The sequence below is a fragment of the Amphibalanus amphitrite genome, unplaced genomic scaffold (genome assembly GCF_019059575.1).
Source record: "Amphibalanus amphitrite isolate SeventyFive unplaced genomic scaffold, NRLGWU_Aamphi_draft 000701F_arrow, whole genome shotgun sequence".
NCBI lineage: Eukaryota > Metazoa > Arthropoda > Thecostraca > Balanomorpha > Balanidae > Amphibalanus > Amphibalanus amphitrite.
The window spans coordinates 75,283-93,238 of record NW_024882195.1 but is presented as its reverse complement, the minus strand read 5'-3'; the positions used below and the strand labels follow the sequence as shown (position 1 = coordinate 93,238).

The following is a 17,956-nucleotide window of genomic DNA, read 5'->3' as shown; positions in this document are numbered from 1 at the left end:
TCTACTCATTCCAAAGAATGCCATAGGTAAAAAAGATTAACACTTTTCGGTCGAAAAATACCACAAAATCTGTCCCAAACACCCCCCTCCTCCCATAGTGTTTACACAGCGCCGCAGATCCTCGCCCTCACCAACATGGCGGCCGCTGCTACGTATTCGCGAGTCGCTCCCGACATGGGGGTGCCCCATCTAGTCTTTATATCTATGGTATTTACGTCATAGACTCATCCCTTCATGAGATCGGAATCACAGGGCTATTCTCGAGTCAGAGTCAACACACGCTAAGAAATGCAATGATGAGGATAAAAAGTGAACACACATAAACCACACTACACACACGATGCAGAAGCTAAAAGCGGTTACAGTGACGTGTCAGCTCATGTCACCGAAGATAAGAGTTCTAAGACCTTGCTGGTAAACATCGAGGTGGACATGTCCCAGAACTCGCGTGGTAGGGCGTTATAGCCTGCGGCAGCGCGGTACACGAATTGCCGCTTCCCCGCAGCCGAGCCGTGTATGCGGGGAAGACTAAGCAGGTGGTCCTGCCTGGTGCTGCGGCTACGGTCTGGACGCTCGGCATTAGTGGCAAATAGTGCAGCTAGTGACTCGGGCTGACCTGTTCGTCTAGCTTTGTGTAGGATGTTTAGGGTTTGGGCTTGAACCATAGTGGAGGGGTCCGGCCAGCCGAGTGAGGCACGGACAGAGGAGATGTGGTCGAATTTCTTTTTGCCGGAGATGATGCGGGCCGCAAAATTTACAATTTTGTTGATGGTGGCGAGGTTCTTGGCAGACCCGTTGCCATAGACGGAGAGGCAGTAGCGGACGTGGGAAAGGACGAGGGCAGACACAAGGATTGGGAGAGTGCCGGATGGTAGGTAGTGGCGGATGTGGGAGAGACCGAAAAGGATGCCGAAGCACTTCTGTGACAGTTGCGATACGTGCGAGTCCCAAGTGAGATGGCGATCAAAAGTGACACCGAGATTTTTTGCTTCAGTGCAAGGTGATAGCACGGCTTGCCGAAACTTGACCGTGAACGGTGGGAGGTCTCGCAGATTTTGACGTGAGCCGATGGGAAGTAGCTCGAATTTTGACTCGTTAAGTTTTAGACCGTTCGAATGAAAGTAATCACCAAGCGACTGGAGAGATGCCTCGGGTTTTAAGATAAGGTCAGGTAGCTCGGACTTGTGTCCAGAGACTAAAACCTGGGTGTCATCGGCGTACTGAATGATAAAAGAGTCGCCAGCGTACAAGCTAAGATCGTTAACGACGATGCTGAACAAGAGAGGACCCAACGATGACCCCTGGAAGACGCCCTGGCTAATGTTGAGCGGAGGGGAGCTCTGTGAGGCAGAGATGGCTACGCTTTGCGTGTGACCGTCAAGATAATTTCGAAACCAGGCAGTGTCAATGCCGTGCAGCTCGAGCTTGTCAAGCAATTTAGAGTGGGAAATCACGTCAAAAGCTTTAGACAGATCAAGTAAACAGGGCAGGGAGATGTGGCCTTGATCCATGCCAGCAAGTGCTCGGTCAGAGATTTGGAGAAGGGCTGATTCGGTACAGTGATGTGGACGGAAGCCGTGTTGGGTAGGGGAGAGGAGAGAGTTGGAGGATAGGTAGTGTTGAAGCTGTCGCTGTACGACCTTCTCCACTACCTTCGCAATGACAGGGAGGATGGAAATAGGACGGTAGTTTGCAGGATTGTTGGGATCACCGGACTTCAGGATGGGGTGGATTTGGGGCTGGGCATGTTTCCAGGATGCGGGGATGTCATTCATGGATAGGCAGGAGTTCACAACATGCAAGAGAACAGGTCCGATCACACTAAAAGACATCTTAAAAACGCGAATGCAAAGCCCGTCAGAGCCACGAGCAGATGAGTTTCGCATGCTAAAAACAACGTTCTTTAAAAATTCAAGACTGACGGGTTGCACGGTAAAACCGCACGAACCGACTCGCTGTAGCCGCACAGGCACTTGCCGAGACGAGTCGTGCACACCGGAGTTCAAATCGGAAACAATGTTTGCGCCTACATCAACAAAAAACTGATTCAGTGTGTCACCACTGACGCGGGGAAAAGTGACATGCGAATCTCGCTTGCCACTCACGACACGCCGCTAGTTACGCCACACCGAAGCCGGAGGCATCCCGAAGGTCGAGCTTCCACAATTAGTAGCTATTAGAGATGTCAATCGGATACCGACTTTTTGGTATACCGATACCAAACCGATACCAACTCGGTATTTGGTATTTCAATCCTAATGTGTTTGGTATTTTGTTGGTATCATGAACCCTCGCTAATGTTTAGGAGGCTAAGGAATCGGTAAAAAGTTGGTATTTTCCTCATGTTCCCAAGTTGGTTTGGTTTCGGTATTTCTCCACGGTTTTGGTTGGTAATTGGTTTGGTATCGGTATTCCGATTTTCCGTAATTGACATCACTAGTAGCTATACTTAGCGCTGTCCCCAGCCATCAACAATCATTGTTCCATATGAAAGTAACAACTGAGAGTGGCATTCTAAGAATCACTCTAGCGCGAAAACCCACCCAACAAGCCCAGGAATGCGCGTGGGATGCAGAATATGTCGAAGGTTGCGGATTATTGGCTGCGATTGATCAGCGACAGGTGTGAACTATCAGAGGCATGGCGGCAAACAGTGCACGAGGGTTTATTCAGCGAACTTTGGAAAGGCCATGGCTTTGGAACTTTTTATGACGTTTCGCTTGTCGACGCTGCGCTGCTCCAGCTGCGGGACCCACTCGGCGAAGTTCGAGGCGTTTTCACACCTCTCAGTGCCGATATACCAGCCAGGGCCAGTCAGTGCTCGCTCCACGAGTGCATCCAGCTTTTTGTGGAGGGCGACACAATCAGCGGCTGGACTTGCCCGGAGTGTCAAAGCAGCGACCAAGCGACTTGACGCCAGATGTCGCCAAGCGGCTTGACATCTGAGGCCTGTTTCACTAAAAACTTGTATTTTTAAGTGTTTGTAGTTAACAATTCATAAGTATTTTCACCAACTACGTAAAAACCGATTTCACTAAGCTTCATCGCCAGTGGCACCTCCGATAAGAAAATGTTTGCAAATAAACTTGTAAACAGTAAAAATCAGTAAAAATGTTTTTAATCAAGAACTATAGCATGTTAAAGATATTGCTTCTGTGAAGACGCCTCTGAACCGGTGCAGGTGTATTGTTCACAGCGAGCGAGCGTGGCGCGGACCCAGTAGAGACTGACGCGGCCCCGCACGGTCCGGCCGGGAGCCGCCGCCGGACCGTGTCCCGAGGGCACACACGGTCGTAGAGATGCAAACCCCAGGTACAGACTGGGGATGCACACCACCACATCTCCCCCCTTAAGCCCCCAGCGCGCTCGAGGTATAACGAAAAGAACGGAATCATAACACAATAGCGAAAATAACAAGAAACGTAGTACACAATCACATCTCCTCTATGAGCCGACGCACCGGCTTCCGCACACGGGTGGATCGGCGGACAGTCGGCGGCTCAGTGCGCGGCGCGCGATCCGGCCGTGTGGAGGCGCGCGATTCGCTCGCAGATGCATGGTCACGACTCATCCGACCAGTGTCCGGTTGTGTGACGACACGCGGGCCGGCTCTCCCGGGAGGCTCCACTCCGGGCACCGGGCACAGAGCGTGCCGCCTGCGCAGGTGGCATCTGTTCCGATCCACCTCCCCTCCATCGTCGAAGCGTACACTGTAGCGTCGGTGGGGGCCGACCGACGTCACCACGCCGCACCTGTCCCATCGTTTTGTCCTGACGTCCTGCACACGGACGCGAGTCCCGACGGGGAACTCGGGCAGGTCGTGGGCATGCTGGTCGTACCACCGTTTGGCGGCGCAGCGGCGTGACTCGCGGCGATCGTCGCAGTCCACAGTCTGGTGCGGTGGCGTCCCCCTCCGCTGCTGGCCTCCGCCTCCACTCGCCCGCTGCGAGCGCGCCGATGGTTTGAAGTGCGACGGGTGCGTGGGCAGGTCGTCCCTCAGTGGCCGGCCGTAGACGATCTCGGCGGGCGACTTCCCGCTGACGCCCGGCGTGTTCCGCTGCTGAAGCAGGCCCCGCGTCCACTCCTCTTCGTTGAGCCGTCCTCTGCCGTCGTCCCAGCATCGCCTGAGAAGCTTTTTTGCAGATTTAACGGCAGACTCGGCCAGGCCGTTAGATCGGGGGTAGTGTGGGGATGATGTGCGATGCAGAACGCCCCAGTTGCTCAAGAACGTGCTGAACTGAAGAGACGTGAAGCAGAGGGCCCCGTCGGTTCTGACAAGTTCTGGCACACCGACCTCACTGAAAATCTTAAGCATTACTTTGATTACGTTTTTGGTGTCAGACCGGGTGCCCGTAGATTCGATGAACTTCCACCCAGAGTAGCCGTCAACGACGACGAGGTACTTGCCTCCTGCGTGGTCTGCGAAGTCCATGTCCAGGACCTGGAACGGCCTGGCGGCAGGCTCATGATGCAGCATGGTCTCCCTCGGCTGGGATGGCAGCTCTTGCTGACACCTACTGCATCCTCTGGTGACGTCGTCGATGGCGGCGTCCATTCCCGGCCAGTAGACCACCCGCCGAGCTCGCTCCTTGGTCTTCTCCTTCCCGAGGTGACTCGCATGGAGAGACGCTAAGGTCGATCTACGGAGGGATAGCGGCACCAGGATGCGCATGCCGCATAAGATGATGCCGCCCTCCACCGACAGTCGGTCGTGCACCGGCCAGTACTTCCGGAGGGGTTCCGCAAGCTCCGCTCTGGATGCCGGAAAGCCGGTGGAGATGATGTCTCTGAGCATCTGGAGCTCGGGGTCCTCTGACGTCGCACACTCCACCCGGTCCAGCATGATGTCGGTGTCGCACGCTCGAAGCTCAGCTACCAAGACGCTCTGGAGGGCAGGTGCGTCGTCGTCTTCCCCACATTCGTCATCAGCAGCTGCTGGTTGGGTGGGGCTCCTGGAGAGAGCGTCTGCCGCCTTGTGCTGGGATCCTGGCACCCAGCTGGCTACGAATGGTCCGTAGTATGCCATCTTCAACTTCAGTCTCTGTAGTCTCGGGTTCTCGATCTCGTCGAGAGTCTTGCCGTTGATGATGGGGACGAGCGGCTTGTGGTCGACGAATATCGTGAAGCTCGTCAGTCCGGAGAGAAAGATGTGACATTTCTTCATGGCCCATACCACGGCAGTGGCTTCCAACTCGATGGTGGCGTATCGGGACTCCGCTGAAGACAGGAATCGCGATCCCGCCTGGATAACCCGCCAGCTGCCGTCCTCCTGCTGCTGCCGTAGGAGGAAGCCGAATCCCTTGAGGCGGCTGGCGTCGGTCGAGAGCGAGGTTGGTCGTCTGGGGTCGAAGTAGGCCAGGTTCGGAACTGATGTCAGCGCTTTCTTGGCTGATATGAACGCCTGTTCTTGCTGCTCGTCCCAGACGAACTCGTTTCGGGTGCTGAGCAGCGGCCTGAGAGGCAGGAGGAGCTCCGAGAGCTCGTCGACGAATGGGGCGACCTGGTTGGCGAGGCCGAAGAAACTTCGGAGCTCAGAGATGTTCTTCGGTGTCGGGAACGACGAGATGACCGACGTCAGCTGAGGGTCGGGCTCGTAGCCGTCCGCCGATATGATGAAGCCGGCGAATTTCACCTTCTGTTGGGCCAGCTGCAGCTTCCGCCGGTTCAGGGAGATACCTCTCTCCTCGCAGCGCTCCATGAAGCGACGGACGTCACGGATGTGGTCCTCCCTGGTCCGACTGTAGACCACGACGTCATCCACGATCTTCTTGTAGCCGGTGAGGCCGGAGAACGCCTCGTCCATGCGCCTGTTGTAGTGGTCAGATATCGAGCTGACCCCGTACGGCGCGCGTAAAAACGCGTACCGGCCGAACGGCGTGATGAACGTCGTCTTCAGCACGCTGTCCTGATGAAGAGGGCACTGGTGGTAGCCCTTTGCCGCGTCGAAGACGGTGAACCACTTCGCCTCCGAGCTCGCTATAGAGGCAACTTCCTCCAGCGGGGTGGGTGCCTGGTACTGCTCGGTGCGGACGAACTTGTTCAGGCGAGACAGGTCCACGCACAGCCTGATTCCTCCCTCCTTCTTCGGTTCAACGACGATCGGTGCACACCACTCAGTCGGCTCCGTGACGGGCACGATGATGCCCTCGGACACCAGCTTTTGCAACTCGTCCTTCAGCGGCGTGCGGAGTGAGAGGGGCACTCGTCGTGGGCTCGACACGCGGAACGGCACGGCTTCCTCCCTGAGGTGAATCTTGAACTGCTCCCCCGGCATGACTCTGATGTGGCCGTCGAACACGGTGGGGAACTCGGACGTGATGTCCGGGAAGGAGCCTCCCTGGTCCACAGGCGGCTCTGCTGACCCGTCTTCAGATGCAGGTGCACCGGTCGGAAGGCTGCTGCCAGGCCGCTCGACAGGTGTCGCCGCGGTCGCCTCTCCAGCAGCGCCGTCGCGCGACACCGCCGCCACGCAGTCCGATGACGTGCCACCGTCGGGCAGCGCGGCGCGAGACCGGTGCCGATGCCGCGCTGGCCCCGGCCGAGGGCGGTCTGGTGCGTCCCTGGTGCGAGAGCCAGAGGCGGGTTCCGGTAGATCGGCGGTTATCTGCTGCGGATAACCGGCTGGAATGATGTGAAGTCCCTTCACGGCCTTCCAGGAGAGCAGCAGGCCGCTGACGCCCTCCAGGATGTGCACCGACTCCTGCACCGAGACGCGGCCGAGATTCAGCGAGACCGGCAGGACTCCCAGCGACTTGACCGTCTCGCCGTTGGCTGTCCGAGGATGCTGCTCCGGGGGGAGCAGGTTCTCCGGGTACTCGTCCATCTCCTTCAGGAAGTCGAGTCCTCCGACGCAGATGTCAGCCCCGGTGTCAGGCAGCGCGAGTACCGAGGCGCGGCGCTGCGCCGTGACATCCAGGCGCACGCGGGGGGCGCTCTGCACCGAAGCGACCGCGATGATGGCCGACGCGGCCGGTCGCCGCGCCGCACCGTCCGGGCTCCGGTCACTGCTGCCCTCCGACGACTGGAAGCGGACCCGGGTGCCGCGCCACGGCTGGCGCCGTTGCGATCGCCGCGTGTCCAGCGACGGGGACGGCGATCTCGACGACGAGCGGTACGGGTCGGGCCTGTAGCTCCGCCCAGGTGGCGAGCTCCGCGGCCGAGACGGGGCCAGCCGGCGGCGCTCGTACGACGTGGTCGGTCGGCGGTCATCGTAGTCGCCGGATGCGTCGGGGCAAACTGCCGCGAAGTGGTCCAGCTGACGGCAGCTGCGACAGCGCTGACCCCGGGCCGGACACGCGTCTCCCATCCGGTGACGTCGCCGGCCGCACGCAGCGCACCAGCCACCGTCGCGCCGCCTCGGTCCAGCGCTCGGCGGCGCTCGGTGGCGCTCGGCGGCGTCCACTCGGTGGGCGGCGGCCCGGGCGAGTCCGCCTGCCCGCAGCTCCAAGGCGTCTCTGGCGGCCGCCTCGTCAGCCCTGCAAACAGCGATGGCATGCGACAGCGAGAGGTTTTGGACGGCGCAGAGACGTTTGACGGTCTCCGCTGATCTCAGACCCATCATAATCCTATCCCTGATTAGCGAATCATTACACGCGTCACAAAATTTGCAAGCACGAGACAATTCACGCAGGGAGGTTAGAAAATCATCAAAGACCTCCCCTTCAGCCTGAAACCTTTCGTTAAACCTCTTCCTTTCGATAACCTCGTTTACTTGGCCCACTGCGAAACGCTCCAGCGCGTCCAGTACAACCTCGGGATTGGCACGCTGGACCTCGGTCAGTTCCAGGTTCCTCAGGACGCGGCGACTCTCCGGGGTCATGACATTTTTCAGGGCAGCCAGCTGAATGTCATGTTCAGCGTCTATCAAGCCGGTCAGGAGCACGTAGTCCTCCCAGCTTTCTCTCCACACCAGGAAAGACTCACCCCGGTCCGTGGAGAGGTCCAGGCTGTCCGGTGCTCGTACTCGGCCCGCCCACGGGGTCGGCGCGCTGCGGGACGCACGACCGCGGCCGGCCCGCTGCCGCGGCGCGGCAGCCCGAACCGCGACGGAAGCGGCCGGCTCCCGAGACGCATCCGGCTCCCGAGACGCATCCGCTACGCTGTCGGCGTCAGAGTCCCCCATTGCTGGGTCGAAAATGCACAATAATTATGCACGTCGCCCTGTCACACTTGCACTGGTAATCGCACGTTCACGACCCTGCCGGCTGCGCCATGTGAAGACGCCTCTGAACCGGTGCAGGTGTATTGTTCACAGCGAGCGAGCGTGGCGCGGACCCAGTAGAGACTGACGCGGCCCCGCACGGTCCGGCCGGGAGCCGCCGCCGGACCGTGTCCCGAGGGCACACACGGTCGTAGAGATGCAAACCCCAGGTACAGACTGGGGATGCACACCACCACAGCTTCTTTGTATCAAATATTGTCTTGTATTCATGTCAAAAGCTGCCTAATTAAATTATTTTTAATGATGCTGTTGGAAAAAGATATAAATGATAATTCACATTGTCTTATTATTGTAAGAAAAATAACACGCAAAACATTTGACAGCAGAAGACTGTTGAATGCAATTATGGCGCGCGAATGACAAACCTTGCCGATATTTTAATACCGATTATTTTGCTTCTTAGGTTGTGTGCGAAGTAAAAATTGAGCATGAAACGACTCAACAAAGCATAGTTCTTCTAAATATATGACTGTTTTGCATTATTGCACAAAAAGTATCAAAATTCCGAACGTCAGGACCACTGGAATTTCAGGTTTGTAATTGCGATGTTTTCTTTCAAGTCTCTGGTCTTCGTGAAACAGAAAGTTTGCGATTCCCATGTTTTCTAGCAAACTTTTTCTTGTAAAAAAGTTTGCAAATTTTAAACTCAAAATTCATGTTCAAAGGTTTCGTGAAATCCAAATCTCAAATGTTGGTAATTATTTCTTGTAAACTCAAGCTTTTTCTTTGTAAATACAAGTTTTATTTGTTAGTGAAACAGGCCTCTGGCGTCTTCCAGTTCCACCAGTACTCAACATCCACGTAACTACAGCGCTTCTACCGCTTCTACAGCGACGGCGCGTGGGTGAAGAACCAGTCCAGCGTCCAGTTTCCTCTAAAAAACCTGGACGTGTCGTCGTAAGTGGCCAACAAAGATGCACACCGACGACATCACAAGTAGGACCTATTCGGTGTGGTGAACAACTACGGCTCCATAGACTGCGGCCACTGCACGGCCTTCTGCCGCGCACCCAACGCGGACGGATGGCATACATACGACGACGAAGGGGAGCACGAACTGGACAGGGGAAGCGTGCAAAGCTCAGCCGGCTACATACTGTTTTACTCGGCCATCGAGGAGCGGCTATAAGCTCTGCCACTTCCGCCAGTGATCGAACGAACGTGAAACTGTCCTCCATTCGAGAGGGTAATGTGAGATTGTAATGGCTGTGTATGATGTCTTGCACAGCGCTTACCACCGAAATGAATATATAGATTATTTCGCATGTTGCTGTCGACATTATGTGAATAAGTTTTTTTTTGGTACGTGACCAATTACATCGTCTCCCTGCTTGCTCAGCTCCGGCAGTGCGTTGTTTTCATTTATCGTCCCATTTGCTGAACAGAACCACTCACAGTAAGAGATGCGGGCCCGGTCGGTGTGCATTTCTGCACGGCCATCTGTGTTAACAGGAGGGTCGCGTGCCGCGCGATGTGCAGCCGCATCCCGGTGGCCACTTTGGTTACACGGGAGGCTGTTCAGTGACGTCATTGGCTCCACGGACACGTTACACTAAGGTGCGGGTCCTGTATGTCCGGCTACTCCCAGCGGAGAGAAGGTACCACGAGTTGTATGCCATCATGGATCCGGTTTTCATTGAACAGAATATTCATCTAAATTTGTGTAGCATCACCATTGCCGTAGATAACGTAGAAACATATGGACTATGCTTGTCATGTCATCTGACAAGAGCAGTATTTTACCCTGGATTCCATAATAACTCACACTAAAAATCAGTTACGTAATTCGACCACACACACATTTTCATCACATCTACACATTCCCGCATCCCAAAATAGCATTCGGTATGCTGACTTGCGATCCTGCGCCCATAGAGATCGTCTATAAACGGTATGCCTGCACCATAGCAGCTATCGATTCACGATGTCCGGTACGTGCGAATGGATGACATCACCCTATCGATGCCGTAATAAACGGCTTCACACGCGCAGACCCGCCCCCGCACACGGGCTCCTCGCCCCCTGTTATAATACCACCCACGCACCATCAGCCGCCCATCCGCATACGGCTCGGAATTCCCGCCAAAATTTCCCGCCACACATTGGCGCCATTTAGCGCGGGCCGATCCGGAACTGAACGCCAATCACCGCTCCCCTCCATCGTCAGCCGGTTAACTGCGCCGGCCAAATCGCTGTTTTAGCGCGCGGCCGGCACGCGACCGGCGCGGCGCGCGCGCGCTCCCAGCCGAAATGGCGGGAGCTGGCCGGATTGGCGCCAATCTGATCGGCGCCGTGGGCGGGGCGCGCCCCAGTAGACCCGCCGGGCCGAGCTGACCCGCCCGCCAGTTCGACCGGGAGGTGCCGACATAAATGAGCGGGGCGCGGTGGGATGGACCGCGGAGGAACGGATTGCTCAGACAGAGGAACGGACTGTTCAGACGGAGGAGCTGGCAGTGCTCGCGGACGGGGGACACAGCTTGTGGACCTTCGAGAGCCGCCTGTGGGCCTTAGAGAGCGGCTCAGAAGAGGTCGAAAGCTGCTGGAGGGCCTTCGAGACCTGCCTGAGGGCCTTCGATAGCCGTCTGTGGGCCTTCGAGAGCGGCTGGAGGACCTTCAAGAGTTACTCGAGGGCGTTCGAGAGCCGCTGAAGGAAGTTCAAGAGCTGTGACCGAAGTGGCAGATCGAGCAGATCTGTTGGCAAGCAATAGGGTGTGTGTGTCTTTGTCACATAAGTTCACGGAGTTCTCCGTTGGGAACTCCGAGATTCAGAGACTGTCAGCTTCTACTGAAGCCCTCGAAGCTCAATCAGCCACAAAAAAAAAAGATCTCCCAGCAAACGGTGCTTCAGTGCTTCAGTGTTTCAGTGTTAATATAAGAACTTTCAACTTTATCTAGCGGCTAAGCTATCGCAGGTCTCCAGTTGAAGGTGGTGTGACGCGTCATTTTGGAGCTTGGAGCCGCGCTGATACCTGTTGGGGAGTCGGCGGCACCACCTGATACCTGTTGGGGAGTCGGCGGCACCCTCTGATACCTGTTGGGGAGTCGGCAGCTCCCTCTGATACCTGTTGGGGAGTCGGCGGCACCATCTGATACCTGTTGGGGAGTCGGGGGCACCATCTGCAACATGCAGCTGAAACGGGTAAGCAACTCAGTAGGTATCTACTTTTCACTTCTTATCTTACCCTATCAATGGTCATTGGTGTGAAGTTGGTTACTCGACAAGGATTCTGGATTTCGGTCGTTTTATAATCTTTTTTTTTTGGGGGGGGGGGGGGGCTCATACCAGGAAAGCACTGCCTCTCTTGTTGCTATCCTCGAGCAAGAAACGGCCGGTATTTAAAGGGACTATCCCACCTTTAACATGGGGTTTGAGTTGAGATAGCCAAGTTTGCGGCGAGGTTCAGAAACCACTATCTATCTAGGTTGTAACCCCGCGGCCTCTTGGTGTTGAAGAAATTCGTTCGAAGAAATTCGTTTGAAAATGGGCCTTGCGCATTTAATGCGCAAGGCCCTATCTTCAACATGGAGCGACAGTTAGTGTGACGTCACCTCGCTTAGTCATTCTGATTTAAATGGGTTTGTTAATGGAAAAATCGCTTAAACTTGGTCTGAACTTTGTTGTGGTGCCTACAGAGTAAAAAGAATCAGCTTTATGACAGTAATGTGGCCTGGGGAAGGAGGTAATTTTGGGCTGTGACGTCACATATTTGAAAGTTTGTGTTTGGAATATGGGAAGCCTAAGATGTTTAATGAAAAATAAATGCCAGAACCGTGTTCCGGGTCATCCAATCTATAAAGTCGGGCACAATTTAACTGGTTTTAACAACATTTTAGAAGGTGGGATAGTTCCTTTAACTGCACACAAAGCAGAAACCTAAGTCAGTTCACAGCAAAGAAGAATTTACTTGCGCAGGGCTCTGAAAAAGTTACGTTTAGGACGACCAGTTACCGCATGGCTGTAATAACATCATTCTAAAGTGTCCAAGGTTTGCACAGGGAAGCTGTGTTTGGCTACCTATGCGGAACGTATTCCAATTTACTCAGACAACACTAACTAGTTTACGTCAAATTTGCACGCAACTGACGCAAGCAGCAAAAAAAAAAAATCGTCAAGTTGGTAAAGTTATCATTGGTAGTAAAGAAGTTCTATTGCCCATCGGCGCGAAGGCGGCGAAGCAGTGTGCTATGAAAGTCCATTCTCTGTTCTATTTCATCCTGTTGCTGCACAATTGGCTAATCGTGTTATCCTTCCCTATCCGCACATGAGCGATGGGCTTCAGCCAATATTGCCACTTGCAATGCACGCGAGGGACGATAATTTGAACCATCACGCTAAAGATATTCGCAGCGATGATGACTGATAAAGTTACAATGCTACCATACGAGACGCTGAATCCGGTTCCGTTGCTCTAATCTGGCTGTTGTGTAGGGGATTCCTATTTCCTAGTTCCTGCTCGGTCGGGCAGGCACTAGGTCTGGGCAGGTCTGGGCCACAGAGTCCCCTCTGTGGTCCAGACCCTTTTTTCTTCTAAACGGCAAACCTGCCGCATTTCGGGCACAAAATCACATTACTCAGCACCTTTGTAGTGCTTTGCAGGTTTTTACTGGTAAAGTCAACTTTCATTACATTTCGCGTTGGTGTGCTTGTTAGTTGTCAAGTCAACTCAGTTAGGTATTTCACGTGTCCGCCCCATAAGTGTCAATGCTGTGAATTGTGATGCTTATGCTCATGTTTAAGCCCATCATGCCAACGCGCTGCCCGTGCTGTTTTTTTTTTCAGGCCGTCACAGCGCTGTTCTGGATGCTGCTGACCAGCAGAGCGGTGGCACAGGTCAGGATCACCGACCTGCCCTGCGTCCAGCGACTCAACCAGCTGTACTGCGAGGACCAGGGAACGATGTATCCCGCGTAAGTACCCGTAGGACCAGGCAACGATGTACCCCGCGTAAGTACCCGTAGGACCAGGCAACGATGTACCCCGCGTAAGTACCCGTAGGACCAGGGAACGATGTACCCCGCGTGAGTACCTACAGGACCAGGGGACGATGTGCCCCGCGTAAGTACCCATAGGACCAGGCAACGATGTACCCCGCGTAAGTACAGGACCAGGGGACGATGTACCCGGCGTAAGCACCCGTAGGACCAGGGAACGATGTACCCGGCGCAAGTACCCGTAGGACCAGGCAACGATGTAACCCGCGTAAGTACCCGTAGGACCAGGCAACGATGTAACCCGCGTAAGTACCCGTAGGACCAGGCAACGATGTACCCCGCGTAAGTACCCGCAGGACCAGGGAACGATGTACTCCGCGTAAGTACCCGTAGGATCAGGGAACGATGTACCCCGCGTAAGTACCCGTAGGACCAGGCAACGCTGGGAACGCTGTACCCCGCGTGACGCGAAGTACAGGAACAGGGGACGCCGTATCCGGACTCCGGAGTAAGTATAGGGCCAGGGACCGCAGTACCCCGCGTAAGTATGAGGACAAGGAACTAACTCTGTACCCAGCGTGAGTATAGAATCAGGGGAAACAATATAGCATTGCGGGGGAGGGTTCAACGCCCCCACTTTTCGCCGCCCTATATATACGGATGGAAAAACTGGCAAATTTTGAGTACCTGTAGGAAATTGACTGATGTTTGTTGTGACAAGGTTTCAAAAAATCGATCGGAAATTGTTTTGTGATATAGACGTTTGAATAGTGTCATGATTTCGGAGTTCAGGCCCCGTTGAGGCCGTTTTTCCCAGTTCAAAGGACGCTGAGCGGACCGTTTTTCTCCCGGCAGGGAGCGCATCGACCACTTTATCGAACTGAACAAGGCGCTCACGCTGCGCATGTTCGGAGAGGCGTCCATCAGTGACGTCACCGTCAGCTCTTTCCCGCCAAACACCACGTCCCAAATAGAGAGCGTCCATACGGGCGTCTTTCCCAGCTACCTGCCGCGAGAGGTGAGTCTTATTGACAATCCGATGCACACACTTAGTCCATACGGCGTGCTTTCAAGCTATGTTCTGCGAGAGGTGAGGCTTATTGTCTCTGTATTTACATTTTTATTTGCGTCGTTAATTGCACGTTACAGTGCAGACTCATCGAATGTTTTTTTTTTTTTGCTGTGTAGGTGCCTACATATTTAATATTTATTGTAACAATACAATCAAAAGTGAAAAGTTGGTAACATTTGACTCCACGTCTAGTAGAAGACACCTATTAAAAAACTCAAACACAGAAATTGGATTATTACGTTTCGCATACCTACCTGCATGTCAATTAATTTCTAATCGTGCTCTATTTCTCTAGATGTTTAGGTATTTTCGTTATTCCTGTGACCTGTTCTGCAGAATGTTTGGAAAACATGGTTAATTAAGCGAATCAATGACAGTGGAACACATATAGTGCTGCGTCACTTGTCTAATATTTAGCGCTACTCAGCACTGATTGAGAGCAAACCCACCTTCACTATACACAGCTGTGCCCGACCCAGGGGTAGCCAGTAACAGTTGGTAGCAATGCATTAGGCCAAATGGGCGCTCAAAAACTACTACCCCATAGGGTTTCCATGTTAAATCGACCATTTTCAAGCGAGCCCCATACGTAAGCTAAAAGATAAAGTGCCAATATTATTGTGGGGAAAGGTAGCCCCAAGCTTCTTCTACATCAGTGGTCGGCAGGTCATTCGGGGTCGTGCCCCCTTTTTGGGCGCCAGGCAGGGCCATTACCCCCACCTACCAGACCCCATTGCTGACACAACCAAGTTTACTGAAATTCCATACCGTCCTGGAACTCTTTGGGTATTTGTGCATTTCCAATGCATCAAATTTAAAACATGACACTTCCTCCACAAAACATTTTATATCCCAGTAGCGGCGGAACACCTTCAATTAAGGGGGGGGGGGGGCACTGCCGACTTTTGGTCCCATTCTTTCCATGCAACGCCCATAGGGCTAATGTTAAAATGCAAAAATCAAAGGGTCCACGGTGCCCCGGTGCCCTGCCCGTTCCGCCGCCTATGCTATATTCCATTTAACCCTTGTACGTATAGGGGCGGCGGGTGGTTTTTCGTTAAAAGCTCACGTAAAAGGCATTGGATCACGACCAAATTGTACCCTCGAGCCCATCTTTTTTTACCAGCCCGGAAAATATCATGACCTGAGACCAGTTTTACCAACAGAAAAATAACCGCCTGCCGGAATTTTTGCCTCAAGACCGCTTCACATACGGAGCGTAAACGCGATGGGCTCGTAAGCGGATAGGGCTTTACCGTTTACGCTCCATATGCAAAACGATCTTTAGGCAAAAAATTCCGGCAGGCGGCTATTTTTCTGTTGGTAAAACTGGCCTCTGGACCCATAATGACCGTTGGCTTATGAGCTTTTTCTGGAGATCATCTTGAGCCATAAAATCTCACTTCAAGAATGTTATAGCGGGTCCCGATTTTCTCGACACTTGTCATTGCCCTCTTGAATGAGACGGAATGACCAAGGACCTTTAAAATGGGCAGCAGCGGCTTCCTATTGTCACGGGTAGCACGCTCGTCTTTTTTAGGCACAGTTCCATCTCAGAGTCCAAGAGGCCGCGGGGGTCCGATCGACTCCTCCCTCTTACGTTAGCGGCTGTTGAAACGCCAACAGACGGGCGACGGTTAACCCGCGAGTTGCTGGGGGGGGGGGGGCGTTAAACGCCCCCACTTTTTTCGCTGTGCCATAGCATAAAAACGGCGCGCCGCAGGCGCGCCAAATTTTGAGTAACTGTAGGGAATTGATTGAAGTTTATTGTGACAAAGTTTCAAAAAAATCGGTCGGAAAATTTTTGAGATATCGAGGTTTTAGTGACGTCATGAATTTTGAGTTTTCGACCAAAAACGGCATATGTTCAAGAAATTATATAAAATCACAGAATAGACATACAGACATGCCGTAAACGCCATTAGACTGCCAATACCATGAACAATCAAATGGCTATCTTCGATTATTGATTATCGTTCCGCATTTTCCAAAATCTCGAACTGAATCTCGGCAATTTCTCGTGACTACTTCACGACCATGATACATGCATTTCTTAAATTCAACTTTTTGAGCCAAACACGTACACATATGATAAAATGAATGTCACCATCGTGTTCTACGCCCCAAATTACCCATAAAACATGTGTCACAGGCTGCGAATATCAGTTTTGATTTTCGGGGATATGTGCCTACCCGGTTGACCTGACCTTGACCCTGACCTATGCTTGACTGACCCCTACATGGAGCTGACACTCTTGTAGGCCTTATATGATTGATTGTGCACCGTTTTGACAGAGTTTATGACGAGAGGTGCCCATTGCGAAGTCCTGAAGTCCATGCTACTGAAAGCCCGATTTCAGGTGTTTGACCTGACCTTGACCCGACCTGTGACCTCAAAATTCAACTTTAAAGTACTCATCTGAAGCGTCTCGTCGCGTTCTTTCGTTTGCCGCCTCGTGCGTTTCGCTGCGCCTATTGGTTCTCGAGTTATCGGCTGGGGGCGTTTAAACCCCAGCAACTGCCGGGTTAAAAGTTGCAGCTGCTTTTGTACGACTGTACGGAGGGGTGAGATGGTGAGGCGAGCAGGTACGTGAAAATTGGTATCTAATCAATGTGTGCTGTGCCTTTGGCCTGGGCTAATCTTTGAACCCTGGGATGAAACAGTCACGATGGCTCCATCACTGGAGCTACAAACTCTAAAAAGATAGGCTTTCTCATAATCCCTCATTACCCCCACCGAAAGGGCTCCATTACCCCCAAAGGGGGCATGCCCCACCATTTGCCGACCCCTGTTCTACATCCTTTCTATCTAGCGTTTTTCGATGCGGAGGCCATAACAGGTCCAAAAAGCATTGGGCGCTGCCCAAGGTACCAAAAGCCCCTCCATGAGAGTACAAGTTCTTGCGCATGCGCACATTGCCTCAACCCTGTACTAGCGTAAATTAGTGATACTGCTCACGGACTCGATCAGCCAATCAGCATCCCTGATTACATTCATAGATGTCGCTAGCATCACGTAAATCCTGCATGCGGACACATTTTAAGAATGAAATAGCTGCGCCATTTCTGCCTTCCATTGCTTCCTTCCATCTTAATAACAACTATACACTTTTCAACTAACTTTAGACTAAGTTTTAAACTATGGTTAGTATGTTATTTCTGGTAGGTAGGGGAAGCCGGGGGAAGCCCGGCATAGTAAGCTCTTTTTCATTTTTATTACATACCATACGTGCTGTATAAAATGTTGATATCCTGCTACCTAGCTAAGTTCATTGGCCGTGTTTTCCCAAAAATTCGGTTTCGTGGAATAAGTATAAGGTTGAGAAAATCGAGTTTTAAAAAAGTGTTGATTTTTCTGGGGTAAGCCCGGCATAGGGGTAACGCCGGCCACCTCCCCAGCGCTTTACAACGAGTTGATGAAACCATTATGTGTTTTCCAAATATTAACGGAAAGTGAAATATTAAGGTACTGATTAGCTCTGGACATCTTAGAGTTTATGTCACTACTTGTATTTTAGCTAGCGTCTACTACATATACAGTACAGAGCGCTATTGCATAAAACTTACGACACCGGATATTTTACGAATTGTCTTAGAATCGTATTTATTCTACGCCAATCTGTTTCACAAAGGTCTTGAAAATAGTACGGAGAGCAAGGAATTTACTCCAGCACGTGACGTAACTTTTGGGGGTTTCTGTTGCATATAAGTTAAGATTTAAGAAAAAGTAG

At 52.9% G+C, this 17,956-nt stretch overlaps 1 protein-coding gene across 1 annotated transcript; it reads right to left on the bottom strand.

The window, feature by feature from the left end:
• Nucleotides 1–3,875: 3,875 nt before the first annotated feature.
• LOC122364829 lies at nucleotides 3,876–8,160 on the bottom strand. Its single transcript, XM_043335588.1, has 2 exons — nucleotides 4,408–8,160; nucleotides 3,876–4,124 (listed from the first exon to the last, which is right to left on the bottom strand). The coding sequence occupies exons 1-2, from the start codon at nucleotides 8,120–8,122 to the stop codon at nucleotides 3,997–3,999; spliced, it is 3,843 nt and encodes a 1,280-aa protein (XP_043191523.1). The 5' UTR covers nucleotides 8,123–8,160; the 3' UTR covers nucleotides 3,876–3,996.
• Between the last annotated feature and the right edge of the window lie 9,796 nt (nucleotides 8,161–17,956).

Coding starts and splice junctions, on each gene's coding strand:
- LOC122364829 (XM_043335588.1), bottom strand. CDS start 8,122: ATGGGGGACTCTGACGCCGACAGCGTAGCGGATGCGTCTCGGGAGCCG. Junction 4,125..4,407: donor CTTCGCAGACCACGCAGGAG/GCAAGTACCTCG, acceptor AAAGCTTCTCAG/GCGATGCTGGGACGACGGCA.